The sequence below is a fragment of the Lithobates pipiens genome, unplaced genomic scaffold (assembly GCF_037356315.1).
Source record: "Lithobates pipiens isolate NorthernLeopardFrog02 unplaced genomic scaffold, aLitPip1_a1.2 Scaffold_30, whole genome shotgun sequence".
NCBI lineage: Eukaryota > Metazoa > Chordata > Amphibia > Anura > Ranidae > Lithobates > Lithobates pipiens.
In genome coordinates, this window is record NW_027507791.1 from 162,615,235 (window position 1) to 162,638,942 (window position 23,708).

Sequence of the window (23,708 nt, forward strand, 5' to 3'; positions counted from 1 at the left end):
GCGTGCACCCTTTCCTGGCCTGCCAGACTGCATGCTCGGATAAGAGTCTGGTATGGATTTTGGGGAGGATCCCACACAGTTTTTTTTTTATTTTGGCATAGGGTTCACAATAAAATTCACACCATACCCAAAGGGCCCTATTTTGTATATTAATTTTTGTTCAAAACTGAGGACATGTGCGACTCAGATGTGTTCCAATAGAAAGCAATGGGCCTGGAATTTGCATCTAAATCACACTGCAGTGCCCAGAAAACACACAGGACTCTTTTCAAATTCTCAATGAAATCGTACTGCCACTGCACCACAGATATGTGAACCGGCTCCATCAAAAGCTGGTTTGGTTCACATGTCATGCAAATATGATGCGATTCAAAGCGCATCCAATTTGCATTTATGTGAACGGGGCCTGAATGTGGCACAAAATCTGATTTATATCAGACTGCTTAAAGGAAAATAACAAAAAAAAACATACATACTTACCTGCTGCAGCATTGGACCAATTCTACAGCTGTCCTTTGCCAGCTCTAAGCCCGGTAACTGAACGATTATGTAACAGCTGATGTCAGTCACCACTGCTCTGTCCTCTAGTGCTCACTGGAGCGCTGGGCTGTAGGGGGGAGGGGAGTGGCTGGCTCAGGCTCTGACATTTACTTCCAATTGGATTAAGTCTGGCTGCAGTCATTTTAACTGTGGGCAACTGATGTTGCTGCCTGTTCACTTCCTGGATTTATATAGACATGCAGAAGCACACCTCCAGCTCTGCAGCTCTCATTGGTCCTCTTAAAACTCACCCCCCTCCCTTCCCGGCAAACTCCCATGAGAGTGAGAGAAAGCTGTGCATGATGTCATAGGCCTAGGCTAATGAGCAGACAAGAAACAGGAAGTGGTCTGTATAAGATATTTACTGGCAGAAAAAAAATGTTTTACTATCCAAAGTTAACAACAAGGGCAGAAGATTTATTAGATTGAAAGCTGAAAAAATGACTGAAGGTTCGCTTTATGTTATTAAAAATGTTAGCTTTTTGTATTCCTTTTTGTTTCCTCCTATTTCTCCTATTAGTATAATTTACCATAATTTATTTTGCCAGAATCTAACTAACTATCATTTGTACTGGCTGTACAGGGAACTAAATATTGGAAGTATGAAAATTACAAAATTGAACCTGGCTATCCAAAATTGATAAAAAAAGGATTTCCTGGTATTCCAAACAATGTAGATGCTGCATTCACTCAGCCTGCCATTGTAGCTAAAGGAGGTAAAGTTATTCGTGAAGAAAGGATATTCTTTATCAAAGGTAAAATTTTATTTTTGTGACGTCATAAATGGTGTGCAGCTTTAAAGATATAATTCAAACTGGTCTTCATATACTACATAGATGTGGATGTTTGTCAGTAACCGATATTTAGTTTGTGAAGTGGTAGAGCAGTCCTCTGAATTTTTTATTATGTTAGGCTGATCTTAACAAACTGCATGACCTGTGCATGAAATATTTTTTTTTGAAAACTGACATTTTATTGAAATTTCAAGTGAAACAAAGAAATCAAAGAAGGAACAATAAGGCACAGGCAATAAAAGTAAGCGGTCACAGACCACAGTAAGCAAAGGCAAAGAATACAACATTGCATCAACTCATGCATTACAGTACAATGACACTCAGTTACCGGGAGAGTTAGATTCCTGCAGCCTGCTACCGGTCAATTTAACAAACCTTTCTGTGACCAAAAATAGAAAAAGGAAGGGAACTTAAAGAGAAAGAAGGAAAATAGGAAAGGTGAACAAGAACACGAAGAATCGTGCGAACAGGAAAAAGGAAAAAAGCATAAAAAGGAGAACAGAGCATTCCCAATAAAGAGCACAGGATGATGCATAGTACAGTAATAATCACAACATCAGATTGTCAGTTAAACCAGCATCCCGAGTAGGGGTAAGAGTAGGTGGCGGTTCATAAAGTTTATGACCCCTGAGATCCTAATAAACTACTATAGAGTAAAAGGGCCGCAATAGCGGGTCTCCTGTGACAGGTCACTTCAACATATAGCAATAGGAGCATCCGAGAAGGGAAAAGCTAAGTCAGGAAGAGAAGAGAAAGAATAGAAATAGGGTGCAAAAGGGTTAAGGCAGCCTCCCGCCCCCAGAGCCCAGGGCTGTCCCAAAAAAACAGCCACTTCAGGCAGCAGTAGCCCCATGAGAAAAAAAAACCATGCATCAGTAGGCTGGGGGAGTCTCGAATAGGACCCAAGGCCCCCAGATTCCGTCGTGCTTATCAAGGGTGTCATTCAGGGAGGCCGTCAGGTATTCCATCCTCTTAACATCTCTGATCCTGGCGTGGAGCTCAGATAAGGAGGGGGGGTCCGTCTGCTTCCATTTTAGGGCCACCAGGCAGCAGGCTGCGGTTAATACATGCGACAATAGTTTCTGTGACCTTTTAGTGAAGGAGACGGGTGGTAGACCCAACAGATAAATTTTGGGATCCAAGGGCACCTCAGCGCCAAAGATAGATCGGAGCAAGGACTGCACCATCAGCCAGTATGGGTGAAGTAGGGGGCACGTCCAATAGATATGGAGTAACGTTCCCCTATCTTTATGGCAGCGCCAGCAACGGGAGTCAGTCAGTGGGTATATGGAGTGGAGCAGGTCCGGGGTCTGATACCAATGGAATAGGATCTTGTATTGGTTCTCCTTGTAGAGTGTGCAAATGGAGCTTCTGCGACCAGATACGCTGCCACGTGTTTAGGGGTATAGTTTCACCCAGGGCCTGCTCCCACTTGCCCATATAGGCATGTCTTGGCCCGTCCGGTGAGGGGGACGCGATCAGAAGCTGGTAGGTGCGGGATATCATACCCTGTGGGGAAGAGCCCTCCAAACATATTTTTTCAAATTCAGTTAAAGGGGAAAAACAAAGGTTGGCCACAAATGAATGGGCATAGTGCCGTAGTTGCAGATAACTAAAGAAGGCCTGTTTGGGTAGATTAAAGGTGTTCTGTAAGTCCTGGAAGGATTTCAAAAATCTAGTTCTGGGGTCTATCAGGTGGCCATAATGAAATAAGTCTCTGTTCATCCAAAAGTGGGACATCTGCGAGGTCAGGCTGTCCGGGATATTTGGCGTGAACAGGAATGAGGTCACCGGTGAGGAGTCAGTAGTAAGCGGATACGACAATTTCGCACGCCGCCAAAGCGTGCGCAGCAGCGCCATGGGGCCCAGGAGGTGTGCCCCCCGATGTGTAATATCCGGGCTCCAAAGCATGGAGTTCGGGTGAATGGGGGCTAACCACAGCTTCTCAATCTGCGTCCAGCGATTAAAAGCGTGGAGAGTACACCAGGAGGCCACAGGACGCAACTGGGCAGCCAAGTAGTATTTGGCTATATTGGGGAATGCTAGGCCGCCCTGGGTACGGGGGGCGTACAGAACTGATTTGCTGATCCGGTGTCTCTTATAGTTCCAGAAAAAATTTAAAAGGTCACCCAGAGAGAAGAAGTGGAAACCCCAGAGGAGCCATTCTCGGCAAAATATAATTCCAATATTCGCTCCAGTTCCACTCTGGTCGGGCCGTATTTAAGCAAGAAGTCATTCAAGCGCCAGTTACATGTACGAAAAGTGCCCGGGGAAAGTGCAAGGGAGAGTTTGATGGGAGCATGGTCCGACCATGAAATGGCTTGAATGTGTGAGTCCGTACAGGCCCTCAAGGTTGGGGCATTAACAAAGAAATAGTCCAGTCGCGAGTGGGACTTATGGGGGTGGGAATAGAAGGTGAATTGTTTCGCTGATGGATACCTGGTGCGCCAGGCGTCAAAGAGGGCGTGTTTCCTGGTCAGTTGGCGAAAAAGGGTAGAGTTTCTAGCAACATTCCGGGGTGGATTCCCGCCTCCCAGGGAGTGTTTGTCTAGACCGGGGGAGTAAGCCATGTTGAAGTCCCCTCCAATAATCAGATACTGGTGGGGCGCTTCAAACAGCCGTTTGTACACCTTAGTCAGAAAAGGGATCTGGTTAACATTCGGAGCGTAGACGTTAAAAAGCGTGACATCCGCGCCGTTCCAAACGCCTCTAAGGATAAGGTAGTGCCCGAGCGGGTCCGAGATTAGGGATTGCAACCGGAAGGGGGTGCCCTGTTTAAAGAGAATGGCCACCCCCACCCACTTCCGAGGATTAGAGGCCAGGTATATTTGCGGGTAAGACTTGAGGGCAAAAGCCATTGTGCCCGTCTTGGCCAGATGCGTCTCTTGAAGAAAAATAATGTCAGCTGCAGAGTGCTTAAACTCTCGCAGCGACAGGCTCCGTTTAACATTGGAATTTAGGCCCTTCACATTAAGTGATAGTATGTCAATCATGGTGGGTGCGTTGCGGGGGGAGGAGGTAGCTTACCTGACGGACTCAGGGAGGTCCAAGCGCTCCCAGGGGCCGATGAATGCACCCTCGGCACAAGCATAGGTCGAAGAGATGCGGTCTCGGAATTGGAACCTGAGCTCCAGAGGCAGGAGGCGTCCGTTTGGGGGGGGACGAAAAGAGTAAGAAGAGGAGAGGAGGGAGAAGAGAAAGAAAGGAGGCACAAAAAGAAAAACATTAACAACATCACAATAACAATAATACCAATGCAATATAACCCGCCTAAAAAAGGCGGCGGGTTGGGGATCTCCGGAGGGCCCCCCCCAACAGGAGGGGCGAAAAAGTCCCCACGAAAGAGACCAGAGCGGGGAACCGTCCGGAGAGCCCCCTGGGGGGAGGAAGGTAGACTCAGGGCGGAGGCGATCCGCTCCAAGGCCTGCCTGCATCACAAGCCTATCTATAAAAACAACACAAAGAAAGGGGTAGAAACCCGCACATATCACATGGGGAGTCTGCATCCAGAGCCAGAGTAGGGCTCGGAAAGAGCTAGAGTAGAAAAACAAAAACTGAGGAACCTGTAGGAAGAAAAACAACAAGAGTAAAATCCAGCATAAGAGGAAACCAGCCGACGAGACCATGAACCCAGGGGGGGGGAGGGTGGGCGACAAAGGGAGGAGGAGGGCGGGAGAGAGAAAATAAAACAAAAAGAAAAAAAGAAAAAAGGGGGGGAGAAAGGGGAAGAGAAGAGGGGTGGGGAAGGGTAGGCGGGGGGGGGGGGGGGGGGGGGTTAAAGCAGTCAGCCCACCAGTCCCATGCTAGATATAGTCCATAGCGGGTCGTCTCCCCAGGAAAGTCTCAGCAGCAAAGTCCAAGCTGTAGGGTGGAGGGAGGGCAGCAAACACTGGCAAAGGGGCCATGAAACAAAGTGCATGAACTGGGCCCGAAATAAACAAGCTGACTCATATAGAGGGGGCTCCCGGATGGGCAGGAAGTCATCTCTGGGTGTTCAATGGAGGGAGAGTGCCCGCTGGGGGGGGGCCCTCGGGCGTCTTCTCCCCGGCACCTGGATCCAGGGTTCCGGACGAGGAGGGGGGGCCGGCAGAGGATCCCAGCCTGGAGTAGGCGGAACTGGGATATCCAGGGCTTTGCAGAAGGACTGGAGGTCTTCAGGGTATCGCAATGTGGTAGATCGGCCATCCCGCTTTGCAGTAAGGCTAAAGGGGAAGCCCCAGTGGTACCGGAAATCACGTTCTCTCAGGGAGGTAAGGAGCGGTTGCAGGGATCGTCGCTGCTGAAGGGTTAGCCAGGACAAGTCCGGGAAAAGTTGGAGAGGGGCTCCACCAAAGTCAATGGTGCGCATGTTGCAGGCTTTCCTCATAATATCCTCCTTGAGGGTGTAGTTGTGGACCCTGCAGATCACATCCCTTGGTCTGGTCCCGGGGCCGCGAGGGCGAAGGGCCCGATGGGCACGATCCAGTTTAACTTTAAAATGTTCCGGGCGGCCCAGAATATTGTTAAAGATAGCTTGCAGGGTCACGGGGAGGTCCTCATCCTGGGTGGCCTCCGGGAGGCCTCAGATCCTAATGTTGTTTCGCCTGCCCCGGTTATCAAGGTCTTCAAGGTGGCGTTGGAAGTCCCTGAGGGTGGCGGCCTGTGCGGTCAGGTGCTCGTGTATTTGCGAGATTTCGGTCTTGGTATCATCCACCTCCTCTTCCAAAGATGTGACTTTAGCGGATAGGTGGTGGAGGTCAGTACGGAGGATACTAATCTCGGATCTGCAGGTCTCGCGGACTTCTTGGATAAGCATACGGAAGTCCTGTTTCGTCGGCATGCAACGAACATAATCTCGCCAAGATGAGCACGCCTCGGGTTCAGGATCAGAGTCCAGTACAGCCTGAGGGTTGGAATCCCGGATGGGAGCCGGGGGGATGGTTGGGAGGGGGTGACCAGCCTGGGGCGCACGGGAGGGGGTGCCAGCTGGATGCATGGCTCCCTTGGAGGTACCCTGAGCTCCAGTAGGTAAGAGAGAGGTCTCCAGAGGCTCCGTGGACTGTGGAGCCGAGGGATGGACCAGGGCCTGTGAATAAGCTCTCCTGGAGGGGGAAGGAGGGGGGGGAGGCCTGTCCCTCCCAGCCAGAGGCCTTTGTGGCAGAGAGGAGGGATCCCAATCAGGGATGGATGAGTCCCAGGAGGGAGAGGGGGAGGACGGCTTACCCCCAGGCGTCTGGAGGGGTGACAGGGAGTCCATCAGGGGGGGGGGAACGGCTGTGACAAACCCCCCACCCCACATCCAGCAACAGTGGCAGAGAATCCATCCGGGGGGCCGGGGGGGGAGAGCGAGGCATGTCCTGCAGTAAAATCCCCCTGTGGGGCGTACCTGTGGGCCGATGCATCCCGCGGTGGAGGCGAGGAGACGTCCGCCGGGCGGTCCCGTGGTGGCGATGGTGATGGCGGCGCCATGTTGGCCGCATGGGAGCCTGCCGGCGGGTCGGAGTTAAAATACTCCGTGATAAGCGGCGGCGGAGCGGAGGAGACCCTAGCGGAGTGTCCCCGGGATCCCGCCGACTTGTCCTTGCGGGGTTTGCCCATAGTGAGAGGTAGGAGCTGTGTTAGTCCGCGATGTGCAGGCAGGCCTTGCGGGAGCTTTAGGAGAACACGTCCGCTCCGGAGGCCATCCAAGCCACGCCCCGTGCATGAAATATTTATGCACTTTTTCCCTGACACAAGTTCTTAAAGATCCAGAGGGTAGATATTTACTGGTGAAAGGGGATCTGGAGGGTAACTCGGTGACCCTTCACGTACCATGCGGCAAATTCTGACCAATTTAACTTTTTTAGACACTGTTCCAAATACTTTCTCCCCATTTTGATGGGTGGGGATTCTAACATAACTATGTACTCCTCTGGATATAACTCTTCAGGTTCCCAGATTCAAGACCCATCCAAACTGGGAACAAAATTTGCTAAATTATTGCATGGTTATGATCTGGATATCTGGCGAGAATTTAATGCCTCCAAACGGGATTACACTTTCTACTCCAGTGTCCATTCCATTTACTAGCGTATAAATCATGTCTTCACATCCTCTGGCACAATACCTTTATGCAAGTCTTCCAAAATACTGAAAATCATATGGTCTGACCACTCACCTGTCCTGGTCATCATTTTCTCTTATACCTGGCAACTAAATGAATCATATCTCAGTAAACCCACCACTTGCACTGATATAGCACTCCAGTTGAAGGAGTACTTTTCATTGAACAATCCTACTCAAACATCTCCAATATTAACTGGGGCAGCACACAAGGCTACAGCGAGGGGTATCTTGATTCAGATAGCCAGCAGATACCACAGACATCATGAGTCTGTGCTTAAACTGATGGAAAAATAGCTTCATGATCTTCTGAAAGATCAAAAACACAATCCTCAGGCTGACTTGAAGGGTCAGATTGAGGCCGCTAGGTTAGAATTAAATGTTTGCCTTACCACTAAGGCTGAAAAACACTTGCGGTGGACTAAAGCTAAATTTTAATTCCCAAACTAATAAACCAGGTAAACTTTTGGTGTCTAAATTAATCCGTAGATGACTAGCCCCACATGTCCCTAAAATCAGGGAATCTGATGGCTCATTCACCCAGAACCACAAATTAGTCTTGAAAGAATTGCACACCTTTTTTTCAAAAATTGTATCTAGACATGACTGCCTCATGTCAGCATGACTTTCATTTCATGGAAAAAGGATGTCTCAGTTGAAAAAGTATTACTGGCGATCAAGCAGACCCCGGCAGACAAAGCGCCAGGCCCAGATGGATTCACGCCCCTTTATTTCCAAAAAATTGTGGCTCTCCTGGTTCCCTTCTTTAACACAATACTTTTTTTTTTAAAAACAACACGGTTGGTCTTTATTGAGAAGACATAATTTCATAATTAACAGTCACACATTGATCTCATTTAGATAGTCCAAGCATAAGAAAAATAAAGAAAGAGAATCATTAAAAAAAATAAAAATAAAGACAAGGGAATAAGAGAAGTAATTAAACAATAACTGTTAGTATATGAGAGTTACATACAGTTTCCTATGTACATCCCCCATTATCTATGCGGAGGGGGGGCATTACCAATTCTATGCTTGTGTCTCATTACCATGGGGCGGTACCCCAGTTCCTACTCAGCAAAGGAATTAAAATTGTTCAGTCCAAGATAAACATATCCGGTCAAATTTCTGTGGGCAACCTCTGTTTGCATAGATCATCTTATACATAGGTCTTGCAGCATTTATTACGTCCCATGAATCTACCCTTGGGGGAGAAGATGAGGCCCATTTTCTTAAAATTTCTTTCTTGCCATAGAATAGCAAAAATGAGACGAGTAACTTTGTATATCGGGGTCTCTGGTCGTCTTTGTGAATGCCTAATAGCGCCAGTTCAGGCGATACTGGCGACGTCAGTTGCAAACAGATATTAATACACTCAAAGGTTTCTGCCCAAAATGTCATAATAAGGGGACAGGACCAGAACGTGTGTAGATATGTACTATCTGGGGATTGACACCTGGGGCAGTTTAGTGACCTATGAGGGTAAATCTGATGCAGCCTCCTCGGCGTCTAATATATTCGGTGCATGATTTTTGTTTGCAGCAATTTATATCTAGATGAAACCAGCAGTTTAGATCCATCCTCGAAACACTCCTCCCAGGTCACCCTGTCCAGACTAGGAATGTCAGCCTGCCATTTCCCCCACAGAATATTAATTTTGGGTGATTCGTCCCTAGTGGTGCAAGTATGAAACCAGCAGTTTAGATCCATCCTCGAAACACTCATCCCAGGTCTCCCTGTCCAGACTAGGAATGTCAGCCTGCCATTTCCCCCACAGAATTATTTCCTCTGGAACCAGGAAAGGTTGCCCACGTTGCTCTCCTCCTTTTTAAATGGCTATAGAAACTCTGGCAATAGTAATTAGCTGCTAATATTCTGGGAATAGCAAGCAGGAGCAAAAACCATAAATGTGCGCTCTTTGCTGTTTATTATGTAGCTGCCATAACCCTTTGCAGGGCAGCCTTAACCTTTTGGGCTTACCGGTTACCTCCGCTTGGCTTGTTCTTCCACGTCTAGGGGTTCCCAGGGTTGATACCCAACAACTTTGGATGCTGACACCAATAAAGTCCTTTTGAAAGGTTTTTATTTGCAGGGGTAACATCCAACAATACAGTCTCATATGGAAACAGAGGGCAAGGGTGAAGAACTCAGGCACCTTGGACTGCTAGTGTAACAAGTCTCTATTACCACCCAGAGAGTAGCCACTCGCAGCTGGGTGCTTTAAGGCTGAAAAAATCTCTAGCCAGAGATTATGGCAATCAGCACGTTGATTCAGAATTTAAGAAATCGCTAACCTTGAACAAGTTGTAACTGAAAGCGAACATGAACCTTTTTCCTCAGTACCTGGAACGTTCTCTGTCTCCTTGACAGTACTGGAAAAAGTGTGGATTCATCAATGTCCTTTACAACTCAGTAACCAGGCACTTCTCAGGATGCCGGCTTGTTGGCTCTCCTCCGAAGAGTCCTCCCCTGATCACTTTCACGAGCTGAGGTGCCCCTCCAAGTCGAGAGCACACCCGGACATCTTGAATCCTCCCTCAGTTACTGCTCCTTGGACCAGCTGGTTCCGAGACTCGGGAACAGACGGATCCCTACCCCAGACCAGACAGGTCTATTGGGGCTAACCAACAGAAGCATGTTGCGGAGCATCGAACGCTCCGTGACCGGGACCCCTCGCGGGGCTACCCCGGTCCAGGAAACAGGAACAGACTGCTCGGTCCTTAGGATCTCCTGCTGAACACGTGACTTCAACATCTTAAGTACCTCAGACTCCTCAGCGGAGCCCAGCACACCCACTGATTGGTTCAGAGGAAGCTGATACCCAACACGTCCAACCAGGCCTGGTTCTGGCCTTTCACGTGCCCCTCATCATTCACATGACTAGGCAGAACTCTAACACAGCCCAGCCAGACTGATATCAAAGTTAACCTACACAATTAACCCTCAGAACCCCACTACTGTCCTGAGGCAAAAACTAAATTTACACATAAATGACACTTTGTCCAAAGTGTCATCGCTACAATTACATCCCCTCACACGACTTTACCAAATTTGCTTTAGCTTCTAGGCTGATAAGGCCAACTACCCTGCCTTGTTCAATAAACTAATAGAGGATATGAGGATGTGGTCTGATGCAACTGTCTCGTGGATGGGAAGAATTGTATCTGTCAAGATGACAGTACTGCCTAAATTGTTATATTACTTCAGAACCTTACCTATTTCGGTACCATTAGCAGCAATTCAGCAGATCAAACGAAAATGTTATACTATATTTGGGGATCTAAGGGCAGTAGGCTGGCTCTATCTACAATATATGCTCCCAAACATCTGGGAGGTGTGGGTGTCCCAGACTTTCAAAAATACTATGCAGCATTGCAACTAACCAATTGTGCCAGATGCATTTCAGCTATTATAGGCCTTATTGGGTTTCTCTAAAAGCGCAGGCTTGCTCGCCACTTCCTATTGATGGGGTGCTCTGGGTCCCCTGCAGCACACTACTCCTGTAGGAGCTGCTGGTTTAGTTGTAATATTTGCCAATCACCCCTACTGCCATACACATCACAACCCATAGAAATAGAGACAGTCCATATAAGAATTTTATACTTGCTTTTATTTGCAGAACTTGAACTTGGATAGGCAAAGGATTGTTTGATATGCTCTTTTGCTGCTTATCAATTCTTCCCTTGACTTCTTGTGAAAATTCCTAGTGCAATGCTATAATAAAGAGTCACTCTGAATAACTCTTTACAGATAGACTTTAGTAGAATTATCTCTGAGGATACATAGGCCGGATAATAAAGAGTCACTCTGAATAAGCCTTCACCCATAGACCTTTTCCTTTAGAACAATTCTGTATCCCCTCCAGTCATACTTACTGATCTGCATCTGCCAGTTGGCCGCTACTTACGTTTGTACAGCATTCCCAAGTTAAACAAAGTTAAACAAAAGGGCATTACTCTGAATAATTCCCTCCTGCCTGACTGACTAGATTTCCTTGGGTGTTGAACCTAAAGCCACAGGCCATTACCGCCTATTTGTGAACGATGGCACGTAATGACTCACGTGCCAACATCCCTCAGTCTTTGGAAGTACTGTTATGTAATTTATACTGTGGTCTGTAGATTCACAGTATGTAGCTCCATCCTCTCCTGCATTCATTTCCCTGGGCTTCCACCCACTCCATGTTTCACTTACAGAAAGTCGATCACCCAGTCTTCTTCTTCTACTTTGTTCCTACTTCCTCCTGATGGCTCCACCATCCCTCCTCTCCACATGGCACGTTCCCCTGCCTGCAGGGGGACGTCCAGGCTGCACCAGCTACTCCATGCTGTCTTCCTCTCCTCTCTGACTCCTCCCTGGGAGCATGTGACACCAGCTTATATGGGAGGCCTGCCCCTGACAAAGTTAGAGGTCAGAGCTCTCCACATGAGCTGCCTGCCACTCAGGTCTCAAGTCCTGCCTCCTCTTCCAGAACAATTCCACTGGAAGCATAGGGAGGTATCTTTAAGCCAGATCACAGGTTATTACTCACAGAACCAATTATTACTCACTGAGCCAGTTATAAATGATTACTCACAGAGCCGTTGAAGGTTTTTATACACAAGATTACATAGGTATCACAATAATATTACGATTGTATGTTTATGGTATGTATACAATTGCCTATATGAATTGAGGGTGTAGATGTATATACGACAAGGCTCATTGGACCTCTACTTGGAGCTGATAACTGATGGTATGCATTATTGTGTTGTGTACAATGTTCAAAGTTTTTTGTTGGTTTACCGGTTGCATCTACCACTATGCTATATGGTTAGTGGAACCTTGAGAATCTAAGCTCTTCCTGTATGTATACAACTACTTTCTCTGTTTCAAACACTGTGTGATATACCCAGGACTGTACATTTTTCCTCTGTATACTGGATATTGTCCTATGAGACATCAATAAAGCACCTTTGTTTTGTAAACAAAAAATAAATAAATCATAATAACATATCAGTATGTACAAACAATGCAAGAGAATATCGAAACATCCAAATATATACATATACTGTATCTCCACTAGGGATGAGCTTGGTGTTCGAGTCGAACGCATGTTTCACTTGAACACTGGCTGTTCGCCCATTCGGCGAAGCCAGAACTCTGTGGGCCGTTCGCGCCAAATTCACGTGGCACTCACGTCCCACAATCCACTGAGCCATTGCAGTGCATTGCTGGCTCATGATTAGCCAAGCATGCACTGTGACCCCGCATGCTTGGCCAATCACAATGCCGGCAGCGAGGAGAGCCATAAATGGCTACAGGCTGGATGCCTGTGGCCAATCATAGCTCAGGCTGTTTAGTACACGTCCCACACTATATAAGCCCACCAGTGTGGCGGCCTTGTGTAGTGTTGCGGCGTCTGTAGGAGTTAGTATCTACCTTTATTGCTGTTCTCTGATAGAGCCATCTGCAGGAGTTAATGGGTGTTGTGTGCTTCCAGCGCAGTATACACCTGTATATACCTTTATTGCTGTTTTCTAATAGAGCCATCTGCAGGAGTTAGTGGGTGTTGTGTGCCTCCAGCACAGTATACCCCTGTATCTACCGTTATTGCTGTTCTCTAAGCCCTTGTACACACGGTCAGAGATTCCGACTGAATGTGACCTATCAGACCGTTTTGTTGGATATTCCAACTGTGTGTGGTCTCCATCGGACTGTTTCCGTCGGAATATCCGACGGACCAACTTTTCCAACTTGCCGGTAAAATTTTATGACAAAATGCTCCGATCGGACATACTCCGATCATGTGTAGCCTACTCCGACGGACAAAGTGCCACGCATGCTCAGATCAAATTCCTAGACTAAAGCTATTGGCTACTAGCCTGAAAGTACTCCTGTCGTAACTAAACAACGTCATCACGTTATGTACAATCGGATTTTCCGACAACTTTGTCCGACCGTGTGTATGCAGCAGTTTCGGACAAAATCCGTTGGACAAAATCCGTCAGACAAAATCCAACGGATTTGGTTGCCAGAATGTCCGACCGTGTGTACAAGGGCTCATAGAGCCATCTGTAGGAGTTAGTGGGTGTTGTGTGCCTCCAGCACAGCACAGTATACACCTGTATCTACCCTTTTTTGCTGGTGTGCTCTAATACAGCCATCTGCAGGAATTAGTGGGTGTTGTGTGCCTCCAGCACAGGACAATATACACCTGTATCTACTCTTTATTGCTGGTGTTCTATCATACAGGCATCTGCAGGAGTTAGTGGGAGTTGTGTGCCTCCAGCACAAATTACACTACCCAATTGCTGGTTTTCCCATCTCCCTGCAGGCCATTACCATGTCTGGAAGGCCAACAAGGAGAGGCAGACAGGCACGAGCCAATAAAAGAGGGTCCTTAGTGACCCAGAGGACTCCGGACCTAATGCCTAAGCTAACCTACGCTGCATAGCCTCCCTGATCCTGCAAAGCCTGCGGAAGGATCCTCGTATTCTTCAGATCAAGGAGAGGGACCATTACTGGCTGGCCACTCTCCTTGATCCACGGTACAAGGGTAAAGTTGCTGACCTTATCTTGCCATCACAGAGGCCTTGCAGAAAGGTCTGTGCAACGCGTTCCCAGAGACTGGGAGGTTACAAACTCCTGGTCCTGGACAACGTGTTGCTGAGGTTTTGGTCAGAAGGAGCGGTGTAGAAGGTGGCCATCTGACCGATGCATTCAGACAATTTTTTAGTCCGCAGCCCCAAAGTATGATTGGTTCCAGCAACCATCGCCAGCGTCTGATTTACATGGTGCAGGAATACCTAGAGGCAAGGTCAGACTTGGGCACCTTTCCCACTGAAAATCCTCTGGCTTACTGGGTCTTGAGGATGGATCACTGGCCAGAGCTTGCACAGTGTGCAATTGAGCTACTGGCCTGTCCTGCATCCAGCGTTCTTTCGGAAACACACCTTCAGTGCTGCTGGTTTTGTAACCGATTGCAGGGCGCGCCTGTCCACCGACTCGGTTGATCGACTGACCTTCATAAAGATGAATCGGTCTTGGAACACCACCAGCTATCAAGCACCTGAAGCTGATGTAACCGAATAATTTTTTTTGAAATATTACATCGCTTCAAGACTGCCTATGCTGATGCTGAGTGACTGTCCTGTTATGCTGACTGTCTATCCTCTTCCTCCTCCACTGATATCTTGGAAGAACATTTTTGGTTCTGGGTGATGCCACCAGCCCAATTTTTCAGCCCCTGTTTAACAGGGGCGTGTAATTCCAATTTTTGATGCAATTGTCAGAAACCATGAATTAGACTGAGACAGAAGTACAATCAAATCACACTTGTTTATTAATAAAAATAAAAGGTAAATAGAAAAATCGTAGTCAAGCATAGCCAGAGTCCAGTAACCAAATCGGGTAGTCAGCCAGTCCAAAGTTCATTAACCAGATCGGGTAGTCAGCCAGTCCAAAGTTCATTAACCAGATCGGGTTATAAGCTAGGCCTGAAGTCAGGGATCTAAGGAGAGCAACTGCAAGCAGGATAAGGAGCCAGGAGGGATGTCAGCAAGCCAGTCTTGAAGAAACAAACAGCAGGAGATGGTTCCTTGAGATGTGACCACGTGAAGGCAAAGGAGAAATGAGCTGGAAGGCTTTAAATAGGCAGGTCAGATGAGCATCATCGGGAACAGCTGGTAACTGTGGAAAGAGAAGAGAGCTGGCAATTAGCCGACAGCTGAGCGGCCAGCCCATTGGAGGAAGGGCTAAGCCAGCCCTGACAGCAATGCTTTTCAGCAGGGCTCATTCCTGCACTCCAAATAGAGTATATGGGAGAGTTTGTAGTGTTGTGGCACCAGCACAAGTGCTTAAGGCCCAATTTTTCTACCACTGTTCAACAATGGCATGTAATTACAATTCTTGATATAATCGTTCACAGCAGGGTGCTCCAGCAAGAGTCACTTTGAGGGCTTACAGTGTTGTGGCAACACCAACACCTTAGGCCCCCATTTCTGCAGAGCATATAGGGCAGGCCCCTACTTTCAAACATCCAACCTACAAACGTCTCCTATTGCAAACGGAAGGAGACAACAGGAAGTGAGATGAAAAAAGACGGACGGCAAAACAAATTATACAGGGGTGATAACCCTTCCCTATGTTTTCCTAAAAGCTTAAAAATGTATTTTTTGACTTGAGCTACACTTTAAAAATGTTCGGCTCATCTCTAATCTCCACACTTGAAATACTCACAATGTCTATGTCAACACAAATATACACAGTAACAATGGTCTCCAAACGCTGCCCAACTGCATAAGACTCGCACCAAGTGGTTGGTAATATAGAGTATAATAGCCCAATAGATGTCACCATCAGAGCTCCACTTTACATTAGATGTCCCTATCAGAGTCCTCCTTTACATTAGCTGCACCCATCAGAGCCTCCCTTTACATTAGATGTCAGCATCAGATCAGAGTCCTTCTTTACATTAGATGTCACCATCAGATTCTCCTTTACATTAGCTGTCACCATCCAATTATAGCCCCCCTTTACATTAGATGCCACCATCAGATCAGAGCCCCCCTTTACATTAGATGTCACCATCAAATCAGAGCCCCTTTACATTAGATTTCACCATCAGATCAGAGCGTCCCTTTACATTAGATGTCACCATCAGATCAGAGCCCCCTTTTACATTAGATGCCACCATCAGATCAGAGCCCCCTTTACATTAGATGCCACCATTAGATCAGAGCCCCCCTTTACATTAGATGCCACAATCAGATCAGAGCCCCCCTTTATATTAGATGTCACCATCAGATCAGAGCCCCCCTTTACATTAGATGCCACCATTAGATCAGAGCCCCCCTTTACATTAGATGCCACAATCAGATCAGAGCCCCCCTTTATATTAGATGTCACTATCAGATCAGAGCCCCCCTTTACATTAGATGCCCCCTCTCCCCCCTCATACTTACAGCTCTCACACAAGTCACCTATCATCCACCTTCAGAGCTACAGGGATGTGTCAGAGAAACCGGAAATTGAAGGCACAGGACCTGCCAATCACACACCACAGCAGGGAACAATGACAGAGGGAGTGTTCAGGCCACAGAACTCAGCACCCATAGGACTTTCTAAAGGAAGCCAATAGAGCTTCTTGTTTGCAATCACGATTGCAAACACGTCATGCATTCCATAGCAGCTGTGTGTCCGGCACCCTGCACACACTTAAATTGACTTTTTTTTTTTTTGGTGATTGCAGCACGTCATGCTTCCCATACACCTAGTCCCACACTTTGTAGGACACTGGCAGGGAATTTTTACAGGTCTTGACCACAGGGGCATTTTTTAAATCAGTGGGCCTGTTGGCAAGATCATAAGTTGGTCCCCATTGCTGACACCTGGGGTGTGTTTGGGAACATCAAATAGAGAACTAAACAAAAAGCTTTCTTGTACCCTTGTACCCATAAAATATGCTTAGACTTCTGTGCCACAAGAAAGAGTCACACATACATGTATAAACCTCTGCACAATATTTTTTTATAATGTACATAATGTACAATATAGTGCAGGAGTGAGTAATCTACAATATATTGTATATAGGGCAGGAGTATGTATTGTACAATATAGTGGCATGCCTCTCACTGCAGTGTCATAGAAGGGGGTCTAAAAGACAAATGCTCCCTTCCAGCCTAGCCCTCTTAACTACGAGGAAAGGTATAAGATTTACCCACAGTCCCATGTTTTTCTCACACCGTTAAGAGGAAGAATGAGAATCTGCTGCTGCTGAAAAGGTACAAGCTAAATCCAGTGGCAGCCCACCCCCCAAAGCTGCTCATTATTAAGAAAAAATAAAAAATAAAATTAAAAAATAAAATAAATAAAAACATTTTTAAAGAGGGGGCACATCTAATGAACTGATGGTGAAATCTAATGTTAAGGTGGGCTCTGATCTGATGATGGAACTAGGCTGACAGGACAATGGGATGGGCAACAGAGCAGGTACAGCCCGACTCCTGGGTAGCCAGAGCTAGAATCCTACTGTCAGGAAAAGCTGCAGCGATTGCCTCCGCCGCCTCAGGCTGAGTATCTGAAAATGGAAATATAGTGCCATATCTGCTGCAGCCTTTTTACAGGCCATCAGAGCGGCCCAGGGGGCAATTGCCTCTCTGTCCCCTGGCCCAGTCTGCCCCTGGACAACAGACATAAACAGTATCAAGGATGATAAGACAATGGCGGTACCTGTCTGACAGCAATCGGCAAATGTTCCCAAAGTGAACTTTGTATTCAACCTACAAACTGTGTCTTTAGCTAGGGAAACCCTATGAATGATCACCATGACAGGAGTCAGTAGTTAATACATTTCTCTCAGCCTTCTGCTGGCTATTTGTTGGGGCCCAAATTTTGTTGTATTGCATTTAAATAATCTCCCTGCATGCATAATTTTGCATGCAGTGGTACAATGCTCCTAAATGATGGTTATTCTCACTCTGTTGAAGCCTTTAGTGTAAAGCCTTTTACTGGCTGCTCACCGGTCCTGTGCACTCTGGCGAAACCCTCATCACTGGTCTCGTCTTTGTAATTAGCTCTCAGCTGTCTACGTAGTGGTCTCAGGCCCAAGGATTATGGCGAGACAGAACACCAGACAGAAGAGAATCAAAGCTCATCCACTCATTCAGCTCAGCATATCAGGTGGCTTTTGAATTATATAAAGGGCTGGTTTACACTTGCTTCAAAATGTGGCATTGGACATGCTTTTTTTTGATCATGTTTACTTGCTTCAAAAATTATAACTCATATCGCTTTCATGGTACTTCAAAGTGTCTCCAAGGGTGGCTATTTTGCTATACCTGAAATCCCTTATTCCATTCCATTCTATCTCCCCTGATGCCCAGCTCCCTTTCTACAGGGCTTGGTGAGCCACTCGGACTACCACCCACTTCCCACAGTCACTAAAGTAGTCCCCTTCGCAACTGGCAGGTGTACCCAGCAAATTAATCTCTACTAACATGGAGGATGCCATTTGAGTAAGCTTGGGGCCCCGTCTGCTCTCCGAGACCATTGAGATGCTACTTTATCCACTTATAGCTCCGGGGGTAAGCTTGATCGACCGCTACACTCCTTGGGCACCTCATTGGCAAAATTGGCCAGCAGCAGCGATATTACAAGCCACTGTTTGGGCCACGTGAGGGATTCAACATGGAACGCTTTATCACTATGCTGCAATCCCAGGTCTCGAATAATCCCGTGGACCGTTTCGCCATGATGGATCCATCGGTGGGAACAGAGAATGCTGTAACCCTCCACTAGCTAAAACCCGGAGTCCAGATCCCACTCCTTCCTCTCCACATGTGATCCTCACCCCAGACATCTTGGATGCCAAGTTGGATGCTAAATTGCAGCTCTTACTTCAACAAATCACATGCAACGTTGCGGCAGAGGTGAGCAAGTTAGCTGCAGAACCAAGAGGGGAAATAAATCAAATTGGGGAGCGTACAGATACTCTTGAATATAAACTAGATGAGAACTATGTACAGGCTATTAAGGAAGAAAATCATGTTTTACGTTTCTCAGTCTCTCAACTACAACTACAGCAGGGCTTGGAAAACAGGGAAAGAAGACAGAACTTTCGCTTCAGAGGTATCCCTGAAACAGTAGGGGACCCTGACTTATGCACCTATCTTCTGGGTCTTTTTAATACCCTGGCCTCCACAGTGGTGGATATAGACTGGCGCTTAGATAGAGCCCACCGTTCTCTGGGCCCAAAGCCCCCGACTGGAGCTAGACCCAGAGATGTTATAGTGAGGCTTCACTTTTTTCAAAGCAAAGAGGCACTAACCCTGGCTACACATAATAAATCCCAAATTGTGTATAAGGGAGCAAAACTGCAGCTTTTTAGTCACTTCTCTCCCCCATTACCCTTGCTAAATGAAGGAATCTGCGTCCAATCACCTCCCATTTACAACATCATAAAACTCCATACTACTGGGGTGGGGATTTCCCTTCCACCTTATTGTAGTCAAAGATAGAGTTCAGTATACTCTACATGAACTGCAGGAGCACAAAGCATTCTTGAAAAATCTCGGCCTGTCTCCTTTTCCAGAAGAAGATTTGATCCCTCCTTCTGCCCAGGCCTGTCCTCCTCCTACTACTCCCAGCCGGATCTGGACCCCCGCGAGGGGAAAATGTAGGAAACATCTCTCTACACCTCAACATCTACGTACCTCCAAGCAACCTCCTTGATCCCTTTGCACATCCCTCCTTGGATCCATACTTCATTGTTCTTTACATTTTCGTTTCTCTATAGTTCAAGAGAAACAAAGTACACTGCTCTGGTTTACAAGGTTTTGTGACTACCCTGTTTCCTGTTCAGGGTAGAATTTTTCCCCAACCCATGTTGTTTTTTTTTTGGTCCTCGTACCTCAGTTGACAGTTGTCCCTGTTTATCTGTTGACCATCTACTTACACTAGTAACAGGCCCCATACTGTCGGACTTATATTAAACGCTACCGAGTTCATAAGGTGAGCAGCCGGTCCTTCCCACCTCTCTACTCAGAGTCTCCTGATGGAAGTCTGCATTAGGGATGAGCCGAACACCCCCCGGTTCGGTTCGCACCACAACTTTCAAACGGACCCCGAATTCGTACGAACGTTAGAACCCCATTGAAGTCTATGGGACTCGAACGTTCGAAATGAAAAGTGCTAATTTTAATGGCTAATATGCAAGATACTGTCCTAAAAAGGGTTTGGGGACCTGGCTCCTGCCCCAGGGGACATGGGTCAATGCCTAAAATGTTTTTAAAAATGGCCGTTTTGGCGGGAGCACTGATTTTAATGACGATTAAAGTGAAAAAAAAAAGTGAAATATTCCTTTAAATATGGTGCCTGGGGGGTGTCTGTAGTATGCCTGTGAAGTGCCATGTGTTTCCCGTGTTTAGAACAGTCCCTGCAGAAAAATTACATTAAACGGAAATAACACCATTTAAAACTGCTTGCGGTTTTAATGTTATATCTGGTTCCTGCAATATGGTTGAAAATAATTGAGAAAAATGGCATGGGTAGCCCTCCCTGCCCATTACCAGCCCCTTTAGGTCTTGTACGCATATTAAGGGGAACCCCGTACCCATATTAAAAAAAGGAAATGCGTGTGGCCCCCAGGCCCTATATACTCAGAACAGCAGTATACAGGCGGTGCAAACAAGACAGGGACTGTGTAGGTTTGTTGTGTTAAGTTGAATCTGTTTGTAATTTTCAACTGGTACATTTTTAAAGTGTAGCTCCAGTCAAAAAAACTATTTTTAAGGTTTTTGGAAAACATAGGGAAGGGTTATCACCCCTATATAATTTGTTTTGTCGTCCATCTTTTTTCATCTCACTTGCTGTTGTCTCCTTCCGTTTGCAAGTAGGAGATGTTTGTAAGTTGGATGTTTGAAAGTAGGGGCCTGCCCTATATGCTCTGCAGAAATGGCGGAACAAGGTGTTGGTTTTGCCACAACATTGTAAGCCCTCAAAGTGACTCTTGGTGGGCGCTGGAGCACCCTGCTGTGAACGATTATATCAAGAATTGTAATTACATGCCATTGTTGAACAGTGGTAGAAAAATTGGCCTTTGGTGGTTGTGGTGCTGGTGCCACAACACTATAAGTCCTCACCGTTACTCTGGGTGGGCACAGGAAGGGGCCCTCCTGTGAAATATTATATCAAGAATTGTAATTACATGTCCCTGTTAAACAGGGGCAGAAAAATTTGGCCTTAGGCACTGCTGCTGGTGCCACCACACTGCAACCTCTTCCATATACTCTAGTTTTATTGCAGGAATTAGCCCTGCTGCAAAGCATTGCATCAAAAATTGTACTTAAACGCCCCTGTTAAACAGGGGCAGAAAAATTGGGCCTTAGGCACTGGTGCTGGTGCCACCACACTGCAACCTCTGCCATATACTCTAGTTTTAATGCAGGAATTAGCCCTGCTGCAAAGCATTGCATCAAAAATTGTAATTAAACACCCCTGTTAAACAGGGGCAGAAAAATTGGGCCTTAGGCACTGCTGCTGGTGCCACCACACTGCAACCTCTGCCATATACTTTAGTTTTATTGCAGGAATTAGCCCTGCTGCAAAGCATTGCATCAAAAATTGTACTTAAACGCCCCTGTTAAACAGGGGCAGAAAAATTGGGCCTTAGGCACTGGTGCTGGTACCACCACACTGCAACCTCTGCCATATACTCTAGTTTTATTGCAGGAATTAGCCCTGCTGCAAAGCATTGCATCAAAAATTGTACTTAAACGCCCCTGTTAAACAGGGGCAGAAAAATTGGGCCTTAGGCACTGGTGCTGGTGCCACCACACTGCAACCTCTGCCATATACTCTAGTTTTATTGCAGGAATTAGCCCTGCTGCAAAGCATTGCATCAAAAATTTTAATTAAACGCCCCTGTTAAACAGGGGCAGAAAAATTGGGCCTTAGGCACTGGTGCTGGTGCCACCACACTGCAACCTCTGCCATATACTCTAGTTTTAATGCAGGAATTAGCCCTGCTGCAAAGCATTGCATCAAAAATTGTAATTAAACGCCCCTGTTAAACAGGGGCAGAAAAATTCGGCCTTAGGCACTGGTGCTGGTGCCACCACACTGCAACCTCTCCCATATACTCTTGTTTGATTGCAGGAATTAGCCCTGCTGCAAAGCATTGCATCAAAAATTGTACTTAAACGCCCCTGTTAAACAGGGGCAGAAAAATTGGGCTGATGGCATCAACCAGAACCAGAAATGTTCTTCCAACATATCAGCGGAGGAGGAAGAGGATAGACAATCAACATAACAGGACAGTCACTCAGCATCAGCATAGGCAGTCTTGAAGGGATGTGATATTTAAAAAAAAATTATTCTGTTACATCAGCTTCAGGTGCTTGGTAGCTGTGGGTGATCCAAGACTGATTCATCTTGATGAAGGTCAGTCGATCAACTGATTCGATGGACAGGCGCACCCTGTGATCGGTAACAAAGCCACCAGCAGCACTGAAGGTGCGTTCCGAAAGAACGCTGGATGCAGGACAGGCCAGTAGCTCAATTGCATACTGTGCAAGCTCTGGCCAGTGATCCATCCTCAAGACCCAGTAAGCCAGAGGATTTTCAGTGGGAAAGGTGTCCAAGTCTGACCTTGCCCCTAGGTATTCCTGCACCATGTAAATCAGACGCTGGCGATGGGTGCTGGAACCGATCATACCTTGGGGCTGCGGACTAAAAAATTGTCTGAAAGCATCAGTCAGACGGCCACCTTCTCCACCGCTCCTTCTGACCGATGCCTCAGCAACACGTTGTCCAGGACCAGGAGTTTGTAACCTCCCAGTCTCTGGGAACGCGTTGCACAGACCTTTCTGCAAGGCCTCCCGGAGATGTCTCATCCTCTGCTCCCTCTGCGATGGCAAGATAAGGTCGGCAACCTTACCCTTGTATCGTGGATCAAGGAGAGTGGCCAGCCAGTAATGGTCCCTCTCCTTGATCCGAAGAATACGAGGATCCTTCCGCAGGCTTTGCAGGATCAGGGAGGCCATGCAGCGTAGGTTAGCTGAGGCATTCGGTCCGGAGTCCTCTGGGTCACTATGGACAACATGATCCGTAGCTACCTCCTCCCAGCCACGTACAAGTCCACGTGTTTCTTGGGACTGTAAATCATCCCTACAAGACTGCTGCTGCTGCTGCTGATGCTGATGCTGAGTGCCAGCCTCCACCTCCATGCTGACACAATCATCCTCCTCCTCCTCTTCCTCCTCCTCATCCTCTTCCTGTGTGATGGGTGGCACAGCAGGAACACTGTCTGGATAAAGGGGGCCTTGAGAGGCAAGGAAATCCTCCTCTTCCTGCCTCTGTTCTGCCTCAAGTGCCCTGTCCATTATTCCACGCAGCGTATGCTCCAAGAGGTGGACAAGAGGTACAGTGTCACTGATGCATGCACTGTCACTGCTCACCATCCTTGTGGCCTCCTCAAATGGTGGCAGGACAGTGCATGCATCCCTGATCATGCCCCACTGGCGTGGTGAGAAAAAACCGAGTTCCCCTGACCCTGTCCTGGTGCCGTAGTCGCACAGGTACTCATTGATGGCCCTCTGCTGCGCGTGCAGCCGCTGCAGCATGGCCAATGTTGAGTTCCATCTGGTGGGCATGTCACATATAAGGCGGTTCTTGGGCAGGTTCAACTCCTTTTGGAGCTCTGCCAGCCGAGCACATACATTAAATGATCGGCGGAAATGCACACAGACTTTCCTGGCCTGCTTCAGGACATCCTGTAAGCCGGGGTACCTGCCCAAGAACCGCTGCACCACC

At 47.1% G+C, this 23,708-nt stretch overlaps 1 protein-coding gene across 4 annotated transcripts in view; it reads left to right on the forward strand.

The window, feature by feature from the left end:
* LOC143943334 (matrix metalloproteinase-18-like) overlaps nucleotides 1-23,708 on the forward strand; it is a 1,003,345-nt gene that overhangs the window by 885,030 nt on the left and 94,607 nt on the right. For all 4 annotated transcript variants that reach the window (XM_077465042.1, XM_077465045.1, XM_077465043.1 and 1 more), the window contains one exon: nucleotides 1,124-1,295. In XM_077465042.1, the coding sequence (XP_077321168.1) occupies nucleotides 1,124-1,295 (172 nt within the window). The remainder of the gene's footprint in view (nucleotides 1-1,123; nucleotides 1,296-23,708) is intronic.